Source organism: Crocodylus porosus, unplaced genomic scaffold (assembly GCF_001723895.1).
Source record: "Crocodylus porosus isolate Cpor-Errol unplaced genomic scaffold, CroPor_comp1, whole genome shotgun sequence".
Lineage (NCBI taxonomy): Eukaryota > Metazoa > Chordata > Crocodylia > Crocodylidae > Crocodylus > Crocodylus porosus.
In genome coordinates this window covers 23,201,582-23,221,010 of record NW_017728943.1, presented here as the reverse complement: position 1 = coordinate 23,221,010, position 19,429 = coordinate 23,201,582, and the positions used below count along the sequence as shown (strand labels likewise).

The following is a 19,429-nucleotide window of genomic DNA, read 5'->3' as shown; positions in this document are numbered from 1 at the left end:
TGACATCGGTTCTTGGGATAGATCAACTACAGCACTACACCTTAAGGAGATAGCCTTGAAGAGTAAAACAGTAGCAGAAGATGGAGTCAGAGGCCTTCATCTGAGGAAGCTTTGGGACTGATCAGCTCTGGGATGAGATGAGGATCACAACAGCCAAAATCAGTTGATTTGCTACTCTCAGATCACTAGGTTGGTAGCAGTCTGCCTTAGGCCTGTTTCAGCTGGGATGGGAAGGCCACAGATATGGGAGCTGCTGTTCTAAGAGCAGTTCCAGGTGATTTGGGAACCCCTATCATTTCTCCTAAGAAAGAGCTTCTTCCTCACCCCGCTCCTGTACTTCTTAGCTTAGACTCTTCGAGGATCATCTATCTGACTGACTGAGATTGACATGATGGGGCTGCAAGTTCCAATGATAGGAATCAGAGTGTTCTTGGAAGTCTCTGTTTCCACTTGAGCTCCCTAAAGCAGCACAGTGTCTCAGTGATGGCTGGTACTAGTGCCTTCTCTAGAGTGAGGGAGTGATGTCACCTAGTATTAAAGAAGCAGGGAGTGGGAAGAGCTCTATATTCATGAACTGAGGCTTAGAAAAGGGTTTTCCCTTTTGGAATAATGCGCAGTAGTTCTGAAGTTCCTTGGCTTCTCTAGGAGAGATGGCCACAGGCCCTACACCAGTGATGTCTGGGGATCCTCAGAGGCCATTCTCCCAATACCCCACAGGACTCCCTGCCTTCTAGGGTCATCTAGTAGGAGCTGAGCAGGAACTGTTCCATAAGAGCCAATCACACCGGTGTTGTGGGTTTCTTCTCTGGGCTCTCTTCCTCTCTCCAGCCCTCTGGCTGAGTACAGCAATGTCCCCTGCTCTCTCTCAGCTTAGTACTCCATATGATGCTCTAGATCTATACTTCACCCTATTCCTTCTTCCTCATCAGGGTGCACAAGTGAGTGGTCCTCTCAGTCCCAGACCTGATCTGCCAGCAGCATTTCTCAGATGAACATCCTTGTGGGGGAAGGGACACCTTCCTTCAGACAAATGAATCATACAGAATGTATCAGCCTGTTCTTTACTAGCATCTTCCAGGTAGCATCAGCAAACAGGTCCCGTCTCCCTCCCCAGAGGTTGAAAACTGAGGGAAAGAAAGAGACAGTGACTTGGCCAAGATCACCTAACAAGTCAGCATGTGAACAAACACAGGAAGTCCTAGACTGGAACAGGGACTTCTAGTCAGCCCAAGCCCTTCTCCAAGACAGGCCAAAACCAGCTGCTTTAGAAAAGCAGTCTTCACAGGCATGGTCAGCTCCCAGACTACTGCACCTGGCAGCATAATTTGGAGAGGAGGTGAGCAGATAACAATAGTGAAAGAACAGGTTAGGGACTATTTAGGAAAGCTGGAGGTGTACAAGTCCATGGGGCTGGACACGATGCACCTGATGGTGCTGAGGTAGTCGGCTGATGTGACTGCAGAGTTGCCAGCCATTATCTTTGAAAACTCATGGGAGAAGTCCTAGATGACTGAAAAAGGTGAATATAGTACCCATCTTTAAGAAAGAGACAAAGGAATATCTAGAGAACTACAGAACTCTCAGCCTCAGCTAGTCTCTGGAAAAATTGTGGAGCAGGTCTTCAAGGAATCCACTTCTAAGCATGTGATGAGGAACAGACAACATAAATTCATCAAAGGCAAGTCATGGCTGACCAATATGATTGCCTCCTATGAGGAGATGACTGGTTCTGTAGACATGGGGAGAGTAGTGGACATGATGCACCTTGACTTAAGCAAGGCTTTTGTTACCGTCTCCCACAACATTCTTGCAAGCAAGCTAAGGAAGTATGGGTTGAATGAACGGACTGTAAGGCGAACAGAAAACTGGCTGGATCATGGGGCTCAGAGGGTAGTAACTAATGGCTTGATGTCTAGCTGGCAGACAGTATCAAGTGGAGTGCCCCAGGGGTTGGTCCTGGGGACAGTTTTGTTCCATGTCTTCATCAGTGATCTAGAAGATGGGATGGAGTGCACCCTCAGCAAGTTTACAAACAATGTCAAGATAGGGCAAGTAGTACATATGCTGGAGGTAGGGCTAGGATTCAGAGAAACCTTGACATATTGGAGGATTGGACCAAAAGAAATGTCATGACGTTCAATAATGACAAGTGCAAGGTCCTGCACTTAAGACAAAAAAAAATCCCTTGCATAGATACAGCTGGGAACTGACTGGCTCTACAAAAAAGGTCCTAGGGGTTACAGTGGCCAATCAACTGAATATGAGCCAACAGTGTGCACTTGTTGCAAAGAAGGCTAACAGCATATACTGGGCTGCATTAGTAGGAGTATTGCCAGCAGATAGAGGGAAATGATTATCCCCCTCAAATAGGCACTGGTGAAGCCACATCTGGAGAACTGTGTCCAGTTCTGGGCTCCCCACTACAGAAAGGAAGTGGACAGATTGGAGAGAGTCCAGCAGAGGGCAACAAAAATGGTGAGGGGCTTGGGGCACATGACTTATAAAAAGAGGCTGAGGAAACTGGGCTTATTTAGTCTGGAGAAGAGAAAACTGAGAGGGGATTTAAAAACAGCCTTCAACTACCTTCAAAAGAAGATGGAGCTAGACTGTTCTCAGTGGTGGCAGGTGACAGAACAAGGAGCAATGGTCTTAAGTTGCAGCAACAGAAGTTTAGGTTAGATATAAGGAAAAACTCTCTCGCTAGGAGGGTGGAGAAGCACTGGAACAGATTACCCAGAGAGGTGGTAGAATCTCCATCCTTGGAGGCTTTAAGACCCAGTTAGAAAAAGCCTTGGCTGGGATGCTGTGGCCCCAGTGCCCTTCCCTCCCAACCTGCTGCCCCCAGCCCTGCAGTGTGTGGGACAGGGGGTGAGTTTGTGGGGCAGGATAGGGCGTGTGTGGGGCATTGGGGGGGGAGGAAGCAAGGCTGGAACTCTGAGAGTCTGCAAGGGAAAAAACAGTTTCCCACATTTTTCACCTTTAAAGGAGAATCCATTTATAAAAGTTTGTTGATCCATTTTTAAAGTTTGTTCATGGCCCTTTTGTATATTCTTGCGACCCACTTTTGGGCCTCTCTCCCCCACCCCCCATGGGTTGAGAAACACTGGACTAGACGACCACCTGAGGCCCCTTTCAACCCTAATTTTCTATGATTCTAAGAGGGGCCAAGCACTCATGCAATGGCAGCTCTGGAGTAATCTACACAGAGGGTAGTTTCTCCCTAATCCTACTCCAGCTGGCTTTGCCCTACATCAGGACTGAACCAATGGCATACAGCCCCCCCTGCCCCTCCTCACTGCACAGGCTGCATCAGAGATACCAGTAGCATGCCCCTGCCCTGCCCTGTAGGCTGTGCTAGCAGTGCACAGACCCCCAATCCCTTCCTTGCTGTGTAGCAGTGGGAGATGTGCCTACCTGGGCCTGTAGAGCGTTTATTAATCACTTCTAGGCCTGTATGCCTGCAGACCAACAGTTGGACAGCCCTGGCTTATGCGACCAAACTGTTCTATATCTAAGCACTGTCAAGACCAGCAAGGCCACCTGACCCAGTGCTAAGGTAGAGGTTCATATGGGTAAAGACAAATGGTGCTCAGTCTCACATCAGCCAGCTCCATTGTTCATCTAACACTACCCTGCACAACAGGCCTAGGAGATACTTCATTCCCTTAACCTTTAGGGGCTTAGACCCTTCCAAAATTCCTGCTTTTCAAAAGTCCTTTTTCTGGTGACATCCTTAATAGTCAGAGGCATCCACTCCTGTTTGGAACCCTCCTGAGCTGTCACTGGCATCTGAGCAGCAAGTCCCACATGCTAATCAAATGCTAATCCTGGGCTGTGAGAAAAGATCTGTCCTTGAATTAGGTGTGAAGTTGCCACTGTTTAACATTACTGACAGCCCTTTTGTTCTGGAGTAAAGAGAGGGTGAATGGACACTCTCACTCTCCTGTCTCTTGTTGTTCATTCCTGCCTGCATGTGCCTTCATCACATCCCTTTTTATTCCTCTACTCTTTACAGTAGCAGAGGCCCCAGCTCAAACTGTGGCCCCATTGCACTGTACATTGAACAGATGTGCAGTATAAAAACAGTTCTCGTCAGGAAGAGTTTGTGGACTGATAGATTTCACAACATTTTATTCCTGTGTGAAAGAAAACACACTGTCAGGCTTGACTAGAGCAGGATCCCTAGCCATGACCAGCTGTACCAGGGGCAATAGCAAGAAAATCCCAGAAAGGATGGGAGGAAAGTTTCTACCCAACCCCCAGCAGTTAGTGGCTTGGCTGTTCTGTTGAGGACAAAGGTTTCTGTTCAGATCACTCCTGTCTAATAGAAGACAGGGCAGTGTGGCACCTTAGTAGCTTATTCTGCTTAACTACCTCTTTCTGCTTTATTGTAACTAAACATCTTCATCCCTAGGAATGTGCAATTGTCCATTTGCATTCACATTTCTCCTTTAGTCAGGTGGCATTTGCTGCCTGTGGATTTCAGAACGTTCTTAAGAACTGGCAAGCTGATCATCCCTTTTTCCCTTCTGTGCCATTCATTGATGGGGTCCAGCTCCTAGTAACGTGTCTAGTCTTTATACTAACGATTTCTCTTGACAATCTCTATTTGCCAACAGTTTTGCCCCATATCCAAACCATTTCTATTTCTGCAGTGTGCTTTCCCTCCATGGGGTATCGTGCACTGCATGCGTCACAGCAGGTAGGCACATGCCCCTTGCAAAGGACTCTTGGGAAGCCTCATAGCAGCCTTCTACTGGAAGCCAACTGCTTCTGCTCCAAGTTTTCTGTCTTGGTCAGTTGATATTCAATGGTGGAACTTTGCCTTTCAGCCCATTTAGTTTTTGTTTGTTTGGGTTTTTTGTTTTGTTTTGTTTTGTTTGGGGAGGGGGGAGGGGGGGTTAGCAGCATCTAGTAATAGACCATCTCCTAGGCCAGAGGTGGGCAAAATGTGGCCCACAGGCCAGATACGGTCTGCCAGGCCATTCCATCTGGCCCACAGGGCCCCTAAAAAAATTTAGAAATTTAATATTAATCTGCCCCTGGCTGCCCATCATGCAGCTCTCAGTGGCCTGCTAAAACTCAGTAAGTGGCCCTCCACCCAAAATAATTGCCCACCCCTGTCCTAGGCTCTTGGTAAAGCAAGCTCAGTTTTCAAGGGTTTGGAACAGGCTTCGCTCAGAGGTGGTATAGTCATCCACCCTGGCAATCTTCAAAAAGTGTCTTGACACCCATTTTTCTAGGGTCATCTGATCCCAGCAGTCTTTCCTGCCCAAGTGCAGGGAGGCTGGACCCAATGATTTGCAAGCTCCCTTCCAGCTCCTAACAACTATGAAACTATTCTCTTTATTCTCTGCTTGAAGTACTGAGAGAACTAATAGCTTACTGAGGCACAACTGCCCTTTGCAGAAGTCATGCTGACTAGGTCCCTGTTATATTCCTGGTTATTAAGGGATTGGACCATTTTATTCTTAATTCCCATTTAAATCCATGTAACTGATTCTGATGTACAGCTCCCTGGTCTAATTCACTTTGTGTCACCTTCCTCTTGCAGGGGATTGGAGCACTGTGATCTAGTGCTGTAGGTGTCACTATGTTCTAACAGTTCATCTACACTTCTTCCTAAAGCCAATTGCTAGGTGCTATTTGGGACTCTTTCAAATGCTCTGAAATAAAGCTGTTCAAAGAAGCAACCCTGAAATAAAAGCTTCTCTAGATCTGTCCCTATTGTGCCATGTGACCATCTTATATTGGGATTGTTGAAGTCTCCTCTTATTTCTGTGCAAAGACTCAAAGTTGCCTCCTTGTTTTCTCCTTGAATGTGGGGCTTGTGTGTCCCACATCCTCTGCCTGAACAGGTGGGCAGAGGCATAGTAAGAAGAAAAGAGAGGACAAGGAAGGGGTAGGGAGGGAAATACTGTGTACCAAGCAGGGGGTGGGGCAGTCTTACCTGCCACAGCCAGGCTCATGCTAGTACCCCTTCTAAATTAGCATCCAGGGAGTCTGCCACTTGCTTACCCTTAGCTACTCCATTGCAGGCTGGTCACTAAACCTTGCTTGGAGGCCTATATCCTTCTAACCTGGAATTCACTTGCGCAGTGGCTATGATGACTATATTCAAAAAACACTCCCCTGACATTCTATAGTTTCCTTTAGAGATAACACCACTCCACCAACTTTGCCACTGTCTTGCTTGGACAGGTAGTTTCTACTGGAGTACAGTGACTTGGTCACTAACATTTACTACTACAATACCAAATTACTTCTTCAAAGCCAGGCATTCTAGCCTCCCTAGGTTGAATGTTCATCTCTCACAGATGGCAGAGGTTAGAAAGAGAGGTCAATTTTCATTCTTAACTCCTTGCTCCAGTGTTTTGGTAACACAAAAAAAACATACTTCTGATCCCAGCCTCTCTGTCATCCAGCAGTCCTTTGCATGCCCTTTTTGGGCTGCAAAGCACTGCAGGAACCTCCAGGGACTTTTTACAGTCCCTAAAGCAGGTGAAAATCCTCCCTCCATGCCCTTTCTGCTCAAAGGCATATCCCCTCCCCCACCGTGCTTTGTGTAGATGTGCAGGGGCTGGGCTCAGCTGGGGACCCAAACAAAGGTGGGGGAGGAAACTACTTTCCAGCCATCCTGTTGCCACTGTCCCCTTCCACTCAGTCTGGCTGGCTCTGGAGATCCCCCACCCTCAAAAAGTAGAGAAAGCAGCACGGGCAAGCAGGGAAGTAGGAGCAAGAGGAAGGAGGAGAAAAAGGGACAGCATCTCTGAGCAGGAAGGGGAAGGGGTTCTCATCTGCTTTAGGGACTTAAGAGTCCCCAGAGGCTCCAGCTGGGCAGTCTGCCTACACTAGTAGGGTATAGGAGACTGGGAATGGGGTCCAGCCACCCCTGCAGTGCAGGTTGCTGCTCCCACACCCCACCTTTAGGAAAAATTCTGGATCCACCCCTGAATGGAGCCAAAGCATCTCAGCGCAACCTTCCATAAGGGTTCTTGGCCCAAGACTTCTTTCTTCCCAACGAAGAAACTGTAGATTGCAGGACTTCTCTCCCACCTCCCTACATAGGCAGTTCTTACGGGCCGAGTCCAGGAATGCAGACATTTGGTTTCCCAAGACAACTAGTAGTGGCACACCTTGTGCCACACCTGCTAGTTGGCCCTAGGAAACACCTGTTCCACATGCCCTTTGACATACGGCAGGTTACCCCAGCCTAGCAGCCTTACCTTAGATCCTGGGGGCCTCCTGGGACTGCAGCAGCGGCAATCCTACCACTTGGAGTCTGGCTGGCAGCCGCAGCATGGCTGCAGCTAGCCAAGCTCCAGTTTTGAGTGGATATCCAGGGGTCAAAAAACCCAAAACAAAACAAACAAAACCACTGCGTTGCTCCATTGCAATGCAGAGGACAGCTGAATGTGCAGTATGTGGTGCTGCAGACGTGGCTGCAGTGCCATATACAGCACAGCTGCACTTGTCCAGATGCAACCATGGTCTGTCTAGACCCCATTCTCTTGATTTCTAGTAATCAAGTGCTCCAAGACAACACCCTGTCTGCCTTTCCAACTCAGACTATTCTCTGGAGTTACTTTCTTAGCACAGGCCTTGATCAGCCTCTGTCCATTAAGTTGGAAGGTGGATCTGATCTACAAGGGTGTCTCCTTCAGTTGAGCCTATGACCCCTGTATCCATGGGCCGGGGAACTTAGGCCTTTCATTGCGGGGGCTGGGGAACTCAGGGCTGCTCTGTACCATTCCGGTCTGTCACCTCAGCAGTTGTTTTCAGTTTCCTTACTCCTCCAGCTAAGTAATTTTGGCTTTAGGAAACAGCAACATATGTTGCACTGGCCCCAATGCAAGCAGCATGCCACCACAGCCTCCTCAGCTATGTCCCTGCTCCTGGTCTTCTACCTGCTCCACAGCTAACAGGGAACTAGGTTATGCTGGCAAGAATTTAAAAGGCACACTTCATCTAAATGTATATGTAAGTGCTTTCCTAACAGCTAAGTTAGCAACTTGTTCCCCACTTTTCTACCAGTCCCTACCCCATGCACTGGGGTCACTGCAGTCATCTTGTGCAACTCAGTCATGCCCTCTCCTCCCACAGAAGTAGTGTTAGCAAGCCACTACTAACTTGAAGTGACAGGAACAGGAATCCATCCACATCCCAGTTATTCTAATGGTTATAATTATCTTCCAAGTTAAAAGTCTACACCTTACTTCTAGCTATTTGTCTAGCTTCAGCTTTCAGCTGTTGGACCTGCTGCAGCCTTTTTTGAGAGGTCCACTGCTACTGGAAATCCCTTTCTCCATATAGGAGCTTGTAGACTGTGTTCCCATCACCTCTCAAACTTCTTGGGTAAACTCAGCAGCCTGAGCTGTTTTAGTCTCTTGCCATGAGGCAGGTTTTCCAAACCCTGAATCACTTCCTTAGGATTCACTCCTGAAGAATGCTGAGAGCAGCAAACCTGTTGACCATATGAACAATTAGGAAACTCCCTGGTAGGTGCAGGATCCCACAAGGCAACTACACAAACTTCTAGGAGTGGTGGGAAGACTGCTCTTGGTATGTATCAGTGCCAACAATAGGCAAAGCAAAACAGAAAAAGGTCCTGAAAGCTATATTTCAACTGTTAGAAGAAAAGGCTTTTTTCTTTGCACAGAGGGGACAAAGAGTCTCAGTGAATAGATGAGAAAATTGTGAAGATGGAGGTTTTAATCCCAGCAGGCTTTGAAAGGCTTCTGTGGGGAGGGAAAAACTTCTTCAGAAGAGGTGCTAAGTAAACTGCTGCTAACACAGAAAACTGACAAGTCCTGGGGTCTGCAGAGGTGGGTTGGGGCTCTTTAAAACAGGAGCTGTAGAAAGAATCAGGTGAGACAGATGTCTGCAGATGGGCATCAGCTTAAGCCAGAGGCACCCTGTCTACAATTTAAAAAAAAGCAAATCTAGGGGAACAGGAATGCCTTGCAAAGAGAAAATGGCAGTGCCCCTGCACTACAGTTGATTATAAACTGCCCAGGAAGGGCACATTGAGCTTGGACCTAGGGAAATCAGTGCTATATCTAAAAAACCCCTGCAGATCCTAATGATATAACAGTGTAATTAGTATGAACAGAAATCATAGCATGTGAAATGAGAAGACTGCAGATGGTACAATATCAAGATCCAAGAAGCCCAAGGAACCTCAGAAGGCCCCAAGCAGAGGTATGTGGAGAGGATGACATTTGGAGGGAGCTCCTTGCACCATACCAGAAAGCTTTCACTATAAAAAATGTGTAACAAATGCTGTATTATACAGAAGTGAGAAGCTGGTTCAACTTCCTGCCTTGTTTCTCATTATCATCAGTGTTTGACTAAAGTGCCCTTTAGTGCCTCACATTTCCACCCCACCCCTCCCATCATGAAGTTATTTGTACTTTGCAATCAAGTCATTTCTCAATCTGCTTCCTGATACACCACAATTTGCTTAGCTTTCCAATTTCTCAGGATATCATTCTCTGGCCCTTGCATCATTTTTACGGCTGTTCTCTGCACCCAGTAGGGATGTGGCAGGAATACAAACCCTTCTGCTTCAAGGCAAGAAGCAGTCTGTGGTAAATTGTTAAGAAGAAATTACTCCTCTGCAGGTTAATCCAGAGCTACTACTGCTTCTAGGACAGCTTATTCCTAGAAACAGGACTTGAGGCTAGATGGGTCCCAGCTGTGACCTATGCTGGCAATTGCTGGGTGAAGGCAATGCTCCTGTAGTCAGTAAGGAGGGGACCATGCACTAGTACCCCTCTTACAGAAACAGCCACAAATGCATTCTCCCCAGGTATTACTTTCAGTAGTTCATGCACTATTGCTTGGCCAAGCTCTAGTCCTGCAGGCCTGAGCACAGCCAGTCCAGCTAGCCTCCTGTGCGGTTCTGGGGTTAGGGGACCTCAGCCTCAGAGCTGCTGGACTGTCTCTTAAGCATGTTGGCTGCATGACAGAAGACCTTCCCACAGCAGAAGACAGCAGTGACCCTGGAACTGAATCATAAGCAGCATGGAGCAACAGATGGACAAAGGCTGGGAATCAAGAGACCTGGGAGTTGTATGACCATGGGCAGCTCATTTACAGCAGCAAGGGGCCTCTAATGTGACATGTCCAACCTGAGACAACAAGGGGCCAAGTTTGTAAATGTCTCAAGACTGCATTTCCAGTGGCCTGAAGATAAGCTCTCAGCACCTATGGAAGCCAGACCCTCCATAAAGGCACCTAAAGCTGGGCATCCATCCTGGCAGGTTTGACCTCCAATTGTTCTGCGACTCAGTGGCATTAGCTGTTCAACAGGGCTCACTCACCTTTAAATCCACGTTACATCAACTTCTCATCCCCTCCCCCTCAACTGGATGCATGCTGCATGAGTAATAGGAATCTTTCCCACATGCAGGCTCCTCCACAAGCTTGCTCACTTCTCAGCCACCATATGTGCACACAATCCCTGCATTCAGAGTCACAAACATGCACAATTCTCACACTCACAATTTGTATCAGGAAAGCTGAGGCAGAGTAGGCTGGGCAAGGGGGATGGTGACGGCTGCAGCATATGCAGGCCCAAAGAAGATGAAAGGCTTGCTGCACACAACATCAGCTCAAATGGCTTCTGAGTCTCATGGCTGGGAGGCAGGGGCAGTAAGCCCTAGCCCATGTAGCACAGAAAGAAGCACAGGGCAGCGGTTCAGGTCTGTCTGCCTTTAATCAGAGGTAAATTAGTTCACAACATCAATGAGAAGCCCCAGGCCCAAATGCAGAAGTGCCATGGCAGAGATGATCCCCACTCCCACTGCTGTAAGGCAGCCTCTGAATAACACAGCACCAGGCAGAGGGCAGAGTCACACACAGGCCCCAGGCACCAACAGGAGAGAGAGAAGCAGGGGCAAGGGCAGGGGCTTGCTTAAAGCTCTCTAAAGAGGCACTGGGAGCAACGGCCAAAGAGCCCCTCCAGAGGTTTCTTCATAGTGTCCTGGCACAGTTCTCACTTGGGACAGCAGCATGTTAAGGAGTGGGCACTAGCCTGATGGCTACCACTTTCCTTCCATGAAAATGCCCTGTATAGATACAGCACAGAAGCAGCAGCAGCAGCTTCTAGGCTTGTGGGATTACTCAGGCTCCAGGTCCCTGTACCACAAGCTAAAAAGAGAATAATACCCCACTGTACCTTCCTCATTCAACTTGACATCAGTGCTCAGAGGGGCCACTGACAGGTTATGAATTCTTGGAAAATACATTAATAATCACCCTCTTCTTTCAAGCCCAATGGCAAAATGGACTGCTCTCTTACTAGGCACCCCCTAACTAGGCCTCTGAACCCTAGGACAAATACTCATCCTCCGTGCTTCTCCCCATAAGGGCTCACAAACAGAGCCTAACATCATGCCCAGCATTGCACATGCTTAAAGTTAAAGGTCAAAGTTCCCAAAAGTCACAGTGCAGGGGCCCTGGGTCACTGCACAAGGAGTGGGGCATAGGGCCCAGAAGGAGCCAGAGTCACAGATACAGACACATCTGTCCCCACAAGCCCAAGGCAATCAAAAACATGCAGATTAAAATATACAGAAGGAATGGGTTTCTTTTTCATTGTCTTCTGAGTTTGATCAAGTAACCGCACCCAGGGTAACTGCCAGATTTTAATTCTCATTCACAACAATTAGAAACTACACCTGGTTACCTGACTCCAGGAGCTGGGGCTTTAAGGAAAATCCTAAATAACATGGTACAAAGTGGTAAGGAATCAACAGCACTTTGCATCTGTCTCCCCCTTTTCCAGCTAGACCTAGGACTTCTGGAAACTGCCTGGGCCCACCGTCTGCCTCATGACGGTGGCCTGCAGCACTAGATCTCTTCTGATCACCAGCCCCATCCCACTAGCAGAACCAACCCATCATGCTGCTCTAACTGCTGCATGAAAGGAGTTACTGGTATCAGCCCAGTTCTCAGACAAACCCAGCCTCAGCACCTAGCCCTTTCTCTACAGCAGGGAGCGTCCAACTGGGTCAATGCCACATCTGAGTGAGAGAGAGAGGAGAGAGAGAGAGGCAAATGACAGTCACTCCCTCCCTCCCCACCCCCCCCAGCCTCCTCTTAAGTGTTAAGAAACTGACTTGGGACAGGCAGTTCCTAGCAAACAGCCACTGCAGCCAAGCGTGGTCACAGGACACAAGCTAGGAAGGGCAAAAGAAGCAAGTCAGTCCCACCCCACCCCTCAGAAACAGGCTCTCCCTTCTGCCCAGAAAATGTTTCCGTGGCCAAGAAACCCCAGCTTGATGTCACCCACCGTGACAGAATCACACCCCAGCCCCGTTCCTCTAGGACCTACCTACCTTAGGTGCAAACTCTCTCCAAACTGCTCCTACCCGCAATTCACCGCTCCCCAAATCAGTGACACCAACTGGAACAAAAGCACTTGCCACTGCAGTCACCTGCAGGGCAAGTATCCCCATTCCTTGCCTGCTGCCATTTCTTGAGAGCTCTAGCTGTTGCCCATCTCTTGCCTCCCTCTGCCAAGAAGGCTGCATGACTGCAGCTCTTTGTGCCCTCTAGCCCCACTCCTTGACTGCTACTCCCGGAGTAGAAGACTACACTGCTTCTTGCTCCTCCTCATTCCTGCAAGGAGCTGTTGGGGAAATCTGGCAATTCAGAACTGTTTTCTTGGATATGCTTAGCCTTTGGGCATATCCAAAAACTTAGAATTCCAGGAATCATGAGGGCACAAGCTGGACTCTTCCAGCCTATAGCCTCAGCAAAAGGGCCAGAGCTGAATGAGCTGCAGATAGAAGCACTCCTAATCACATATCAGTTCCTGTTCCTAAAGACATCTCCCTGTCCCAGCTTGTGCCATTTAGCTGCTGCCCCAACTGTTCTGGAGGCATACTGCAAGACGGGGTTCAATCCTCACTGCTTGCACAGTGATTCCTCCCCACAGACAGCCCTCTGCCTTGCCACCTGCTTCAATCCTTGTATCTGGTCAAGGAGCCCCATAGTCCCATCCTACATAGCAGTGGGGCCACCGGAGCCCAGGTGTAAGGGAGTGGGTAGGCCAAAGCTACTGCCACAACCCACTTAGCTCACATGTGCTTCTGGCCAAATCTGGTGCTGGGGGAAGGGCTAGCCAATGGCACAGGCACACTAAGGGTCGTTCTAGTTCCAAAACACAGCTGGGGGGTAGGCATGGAAATGGAACTACACACAGCACAGCAGAGACCCATATGGACTGAGACACTGCCTGCACCTCCTTCTTCCCTGACTTCTAGGGAGGGAGAAGAAAGCTGTCTGAGAAGGGTTGGGAAGATGCAAGTCCATGGGTATGTGTGTTGTACACACAGAGTGGGGATGCTTTCCATCAGCAGGACCCTTTCATCCAGGCCTCAAACAAAGACAGGACCCAAGAGGTGGGGGTAAGTGGGATCCTCCCAGTCCCTGGAATAGCCCAACCCTGGCCAGGGGAGCAGGCAATTCCACGTGGATTCTTCCTGCTTTCTTGCTGGTGGAGAGAACTGTAGCTGAGCCCCATGCAGTCAGGCACTCCTCTGCAGGTGCTGTGGTGCCCCTCACGTGCTGGGAAGGTTGGGGACTGGCGTGGAGTCCTTGCCGAGGAAAGCAGGAGCGGTGGAAGAAGGGATGGTGTGGAGGAAAAGTCGGAAGGTACAACACATACATCCAGGTGATTGTAGTGGAGGGGAAAGAGGGAGTCTCGGGAGGCATTTAAGCCTAGTGCACAGAGAGGAGAAAGACACAATTTATAAGGCCATAGTGAGGATGGAGGTAATCCCAGGAAGCAGACATGTGCAATTTCCCAGATTGGGCAGAACAAGAACACCTCTGCTCTGCCACTGGGGACATGCCACTCTTGGGTGAGGAGGAAGACTTGCAGCACCTCCAAAACACTGAGCTCAAGCATACTGGACAAGGTCTAGTTAAACAGGGTTGTCTGCGGAGGGCTGGGACTGGCAGGCTGGTCATGCTGGGAACTGCCATGTCAGGTACCTCGTATCCCAGTACTTACTATCCCCCTGAACAGGGAGGGATCTGCAAAAAAGTTCTTAACTACACAGGCTCTGGGTTTTGTCTGTTTGCAGCAGCAGCCTGTTGAGGGCTCGCTCACCTCACAGGGAGAGCCTGGAGAGTAGTTCCCAGGTTCAGAGAAGTCAAGCCTGCACCCCAGGTGTTGCTATAGTCCCCTGGGGTGGCTCCAGATGGGGCACCATTGGATCTCCTGCCTCACATGGAGAAGGTGCATATTCTGTATCAGTGGCCCCATCATCCAGGGGCTTGGTCAGCCACTGGAATGAATGCCCGTAAACTGAAGCTGCAACCCCCTTCTAGAACTTCTGCTTTGGCTCTCTGGCTCCTGGTTCCTTGGTTCTCCAGATGACTGGGGGCACCAAAGCAAATATAGGCTAAGCCTCCAGATCTATCCCCTTTACATAAGGTATATACCCTTTCAGGCCCTTGCACGAGTCAGAAAGACTAAAGTCTCTTTGTAGCAGCCTTGGATTTTCCCATTGACCTTCCTGCCCAAACTCATTACAAGGGAAGCCTGCAGCCAATCAGGAGCCTCTCTGGAGAATGGCAGGACAGCAGTAGATGGACTGGGGTCTCTGGTGTGGCAGGAGGCTTAGTGCTTCTGCCACTTGAAGAATAGGCAGGCTGGGGTGAAGCAGCCTGCAGGTTATGGCCTGGGCTGATTGCAGTCATCTGACCCAGGAGGAGAGCTGGGCTTAGGGAGGATAAGCCCAGGCCCCAAGATAAGCCAGTTATAACAGCTTGGAGCCTGCTGAGAGAACACAACTTCAGCAAGATGGCTGCTGCGCCAGACAGTCAACATGGAAGGTAACACCTCAAGCAGTCTGGATGTTTGGGGAGGAATTAGAGGGAGGAGGAGGTTCCTAGGGACCCAGGGAGGGGGCAGGAGCCCAGACTGCGAGGCTGAGAATGTGACCAGCGAGGGTCCAGGAACCCCACAGGAGGGGCTAAGTGGAAGAGAACATCAATGAGGATGCTACCTGCAAGGCATGGGGCATGGTGTAGGAGTGGAGCACAGCAATGCAATTAGTCCATAAGGCAGTGACCATGGCACCTGCTGGTCATTTGAGAGAGCAATTTAGGAAGCCCTGGGACAGACTCCCTCACATAAAAGTAAAAAAGACAGCAAGGTGTGGCAGGTGACTGAAGGGGTGGATTGCCCACAAAATGGGACTGAAGGAATTCCAGGAGTTTCAGGGCCACCCCTGAGAGGACACTCCATCACATCTGGTACTCAGTGGTTTTCTGGGCTCACTGACTGGTTTACTGGAGGAGATAAAGGCTTTGGCCCCTGGCTTGAACAGAAAACAAATAAGTCAGACTCAGCACTAAGGCCTGGTACAATCTGGATGGTGCTGGGGGGAGGAGGGTAGCTGGCATGAGGTCAAGAATAAGGCTTCTGAGCCCTCCATATCAGAGGGAAAAAAAGAGCTCTTCCCTAGGCCAACACGGATGTGCCAAGGGCTCTGATTTCCCTCATGTGGGCCCAGCAGCATGGTGGAGGTGGGGCAAGGGGGAGGCATAGGGGGTAGAAAGGAGGGTTAGGGTCTGCATCCCTCACCCAAGACTGGTGTGATCAGAGAGGGGAAGAACTCCTAGGCTCAGGGTGCAGGCCCTCAAGGATAAGAGCCCCCAGGCCACCACCAGGACAAACAAATAAATCAAAGAGCATGGTGGTACAAAGTGTGCAGCAAGGAGTAACCAGAGGAAACAAGCTGAGATATGAACCTTGGGGAAGCTGGGGACCCACCCTGGGAAGTCCCTCACCCTTCCTCCACACTGGAGAATGGGTTCCTGTTGATAGGTGGTACAGACTTCTTGCCTCTCTAAAATGCAGAGAATGCAAAGTCTGTCCTCTTCTATAGAGCAGCAGATAGCTGCCAGAGCTAGTGCCTTAACAACACTTCCCTTGGATAAGTAGTGAGTTGCACCCATGCCATGGAGAAATGAGACCCCAATTTCCTCTCTTGAAAAGGAGACTGGAAGGCTCCTGGCCAACCCTGCTCTTCTGAAAGGATATCCCATCTCCTTGTCTTTCCAGAAAACAAATAGTAAGGGTCCCTGAAGCTGAGAAAAGGCAAGTCAGAACTCCCCTCGCTCCTAGTTTAGCCCTCCTGAAAGGAGGAGATCTCCCCACCAACCCACTCCCTTCATTCCCAGCCCTGCTCCCCTGGAAGAGACTCAATCTTTTCCTTTGTAGGTTACTTCACAACTGCCTCTTGGGTACAATCCACAATCAAGACAGCAAGAGACTCAAATGCTGATTGGCTGTCATGGCAGTAGAGTGTAATGAGTGGGGAATGAAGGAGAAGCTCATGCAGGGATAGTGCATGGCATAGCTGAGCAAGAACAGGTTAGTGAGCCAATGCAGGAGGAAAGGGGGGGGGGGCGGGGAGGGTCAGGGGAGTATATTAATATAGCCAAGGCCATGGCAGCCAAGGATTGCCTAGGCAAGGCGAAGCCCAACCCAACCCAACCTGGAACACACTCCATTCCTCTGCCTCAAGTCATATCCCAGTACTAGCTACAGTACAGCCACAACCAGGGCCTCTTGGTGAAGCAGCCACCATTACAGCTGCTCTTACTCTTTAAAACAGGGCTTGCACAGCCCCCACCTCAGCACCAGCCCCATGTGATTCATTCTCTCCTCCCGCATCCCATCACGTGCCGTGTCCCTTACACTGGATACACACCTGAGCTGGTTCCAGATACCCGATCTTTGGCACCTACAGTTCACCACAAAAAAAGGAAACTGCTCATGCTCAGAACAAACGCATCTGCCAGAGACTGCCCAGCCTTCAGCTTAACCTTCCTGAATCATCCCTCTCTCCCAACCACCCATCTACTGTCCTGCCTATGCCCTCAAAGAGACTCAACTTCTGACCTCCTCCCTTTGCTATACAACACTGGAAGGGCATAAGGAAGCCAGAGAGGGAACATGGAGTCCAAAAATCTCAGCCGTCCTAGAGGCAACAGAGATGTAGTCTTCTGCAGCTGTAGTCCTCTTACCACTACACACACATGCCTTCAGCACCATGCCTTCTCAGGGTGCTGCACACAGCAGATGCAGCAGCTGCCCACAAAGCCCTCCCAGAAGTCACACACATATGGAGACAGTAGTGAGTGAGATAGTCAGTGCTCTCAGCCCTACACCACAGAGAAGGGAAGCAGCAGCTTGAGTTGTTAATAGGAATGCCAACACTAGGGTTAAGGACAAGCTAGGACTGGTTTATACTGTACATTTCCAAAGCAAGGCTCAAAAGCCCATCAAAAAGCAGAAGCCATTCATCAGGTGGTCCACAGAAACATACAGCAGGAACAAGCACCAAGCACTCTTCTCTCTGAGCTGGCTGACTGATGGCAAGAAAGGGAAAGGGAGTGTACAGGGAATGAATGGAGGCAGACAGGGGTGCCAAGACAGGCCATCAGCTCCCTGAGACTGCAGGGGGCATCACTCCAGCAGGGGCCTTCCTCAGCCTGTACTGCCCCCTGCCTCTCACAGCTAGCCTAGGCTGTTCTTGATGGTGGACTTGTACTTACCCCACTCCACTCCACGCCCATACTCACTTCCTCGCTACCGTCTGCGGCATTCTCATACTTGACATTTCCCCCAAGGTTGTCACGGCTCCTCCTCCTCTCAGCACCATCTCCCTCCTTCAGAATCTCCACCACCTTGGTCTGGTTAATGGGATCAATGCCCTGCAGAGAGGATGGAGCAAGGGAGCATCAGAATCAGGACGGGCCTATCCCTACTAGCTACCATCTCCTCCAGGAGATTTGTTGGGGGGCATGTTGCTATTCCCCTGGTCTGAGGATCAGACACAAAAACAGATCAGCACAGACCACCAACTACCCCCACGCCAGGAGACTTACTGGGATGATCCAGCAAGTGGGTGGTGTGGGTACAAAGGGAGAGGGAAGAGCCCTGTGTCCCTAGGGCTACATTCCCCATCAAACCATGCTGCAGAACACCATGCAAACTGTAGGCAGACTGCCTGGAGGGCTCAGACTGCCAGAACAATAAGGTAGTTTGCAAGCCAAAGATTATTGCCTGCAACCACAGGCAGATCCAGGATTTTTTAAAGGCGGGTCTGGGAGCAGTGGTCAGTGTTGCAGGGGTGGCTGCATCTTCCCTCTCAGCTTCACCACCCCCCACATCTCCTCCTTCAGATTGCACCACAGGAGCAGAAGCCTAGGATTTTTTTTGACATCCCTGAAGCAGATAAGAATGTCCCTCCTTCCCCTCAATTCTCTACACTGCCTTCCTTCCCCTCTTATGCTCCACAGCACATCCCCTCCTCTCGTTCCTTACCTACTGCTGCCACTTGTCCGAGTCTCTTTCTGGGCTGGAAAGAATGGGTGGTGGGGGTGAGGGCACAAGGCAGGAAAGGGAAACCTGGCAGCTGCTCCCACCCCAGCTCAACCAGCTCCTGCACAGCCCTGGCTGGAGTCAGGAGCTTCAGAGCTGCTTCTGCCTTTCCCCCATATCAGCTGTAAACAGTAGGGACAACAGCAGCAGGGAATGAAAGGGGAGGTAAAGTGTCAGTGAGCATGGAGGGGAATGTGGAGGGGATTCTTAAAGTCCCTGGGTGCTGCTCCCACAGTGTTGTCCAGAATGGTGTGTGGGGGAGGGGGATGCAACCATACAACGACACACCCTCTGGATCCTCCCCTGCCTGCAACACTCTGCCACTACCCTAGGCCACATTGCTCCCTTAGCCAGCCTTCTGAAATCTGAAGGAATTACCTGCCCTTTTCTCCAAATGTCCAGAGTGGTGTGACCACCTTTATTGGAAGCCATGTTAGGCTAGGCCTGTCAAATCACACATGTCTAGGGGCTTCATCGTTCTGTTATATCAGCACTTTAGTCCCTCCCTGTAGTCCCAGAGCACTATCTTCAGGTCAAAAAAAAGGGTGCTGGTTAACTGTAGAGAGGTCCTGGCAGACAGGAATAGGCTTGGTATTCTTTAGCCTTCAGCAATCACTGGTTTGGTAGAAGTTTGGCCATGCCATTCCACTAAGCCCTTAGCTACAACACTGGACTGAGGAACTAGCCCTTATCAACTTGGTTTCAATATCTCAGTCCCTGAAGGTTCCTCCCAGCCCCCAAAGTTTCCGTGAGGGAGATCACTAGCTAGACTGTTAGATCAACGATAAAAAAAAAAAAACAACCCCACACCTCATAGCCCCCAGCCCTTTGTGATACTCAGCCAGATCTGACCTAGAGAGAAGGAAGCATTGTTGTATATGGTTAGCTGTGGATTGCTCTGGGTTTAAATACATCAGACCAGAAGAGCCTGGAGTATCAAAACAATGCAACGTCTAGGAAATTCTGTTTGCCATTTGGATCGGCTGTGCCAATTGCTACTATTGTCTGCCAAGT

The 19,429-nt window shown here is 49.7% G+C and overlaps 2 protein-coding genes across 6 annotated transcripts in view; both read right to left on the bottom strand.

Annotated features, from left to right (window-relative positions):
- PPP2R5D (protein phosphatase 2 regulatory subunit B'delta) overlaps positions 1 to 19,429 on the bottom strand; it is a 1,176,261-nt gene that overhangs the window by 538,853 nt on the left and 617,979 nt on the right. The window lies entirely within an intron of this gene.
- Positions 1 to 19,429, bottom strand: part of KLC4 (kinesin light chain 4) — a 50,040-nt gene that overhangs the window by 4,788 nt on the left and 25,823 nt on the right. For 2 of the 5 annotated variants that reach the window (XM_019548990.1, XM_019548989.1), the window contains one exon: positions 17,587 to 17,745. In XM_019548990.1, coding sequence (XP_019404535.1) covers positions 17,587 to 17,745 — 159 coding nt within the window. Of the gene's footprint in view, positions 1 to 12,679; positions 13,732 to 17,586; positions 17,746 to 19,429 lie in introns of those variants that run through there. The other 3 variants (XM_019548992.1, XM_019548993.1, XM_019548991.1) reach the window with 3 other exon arrangements.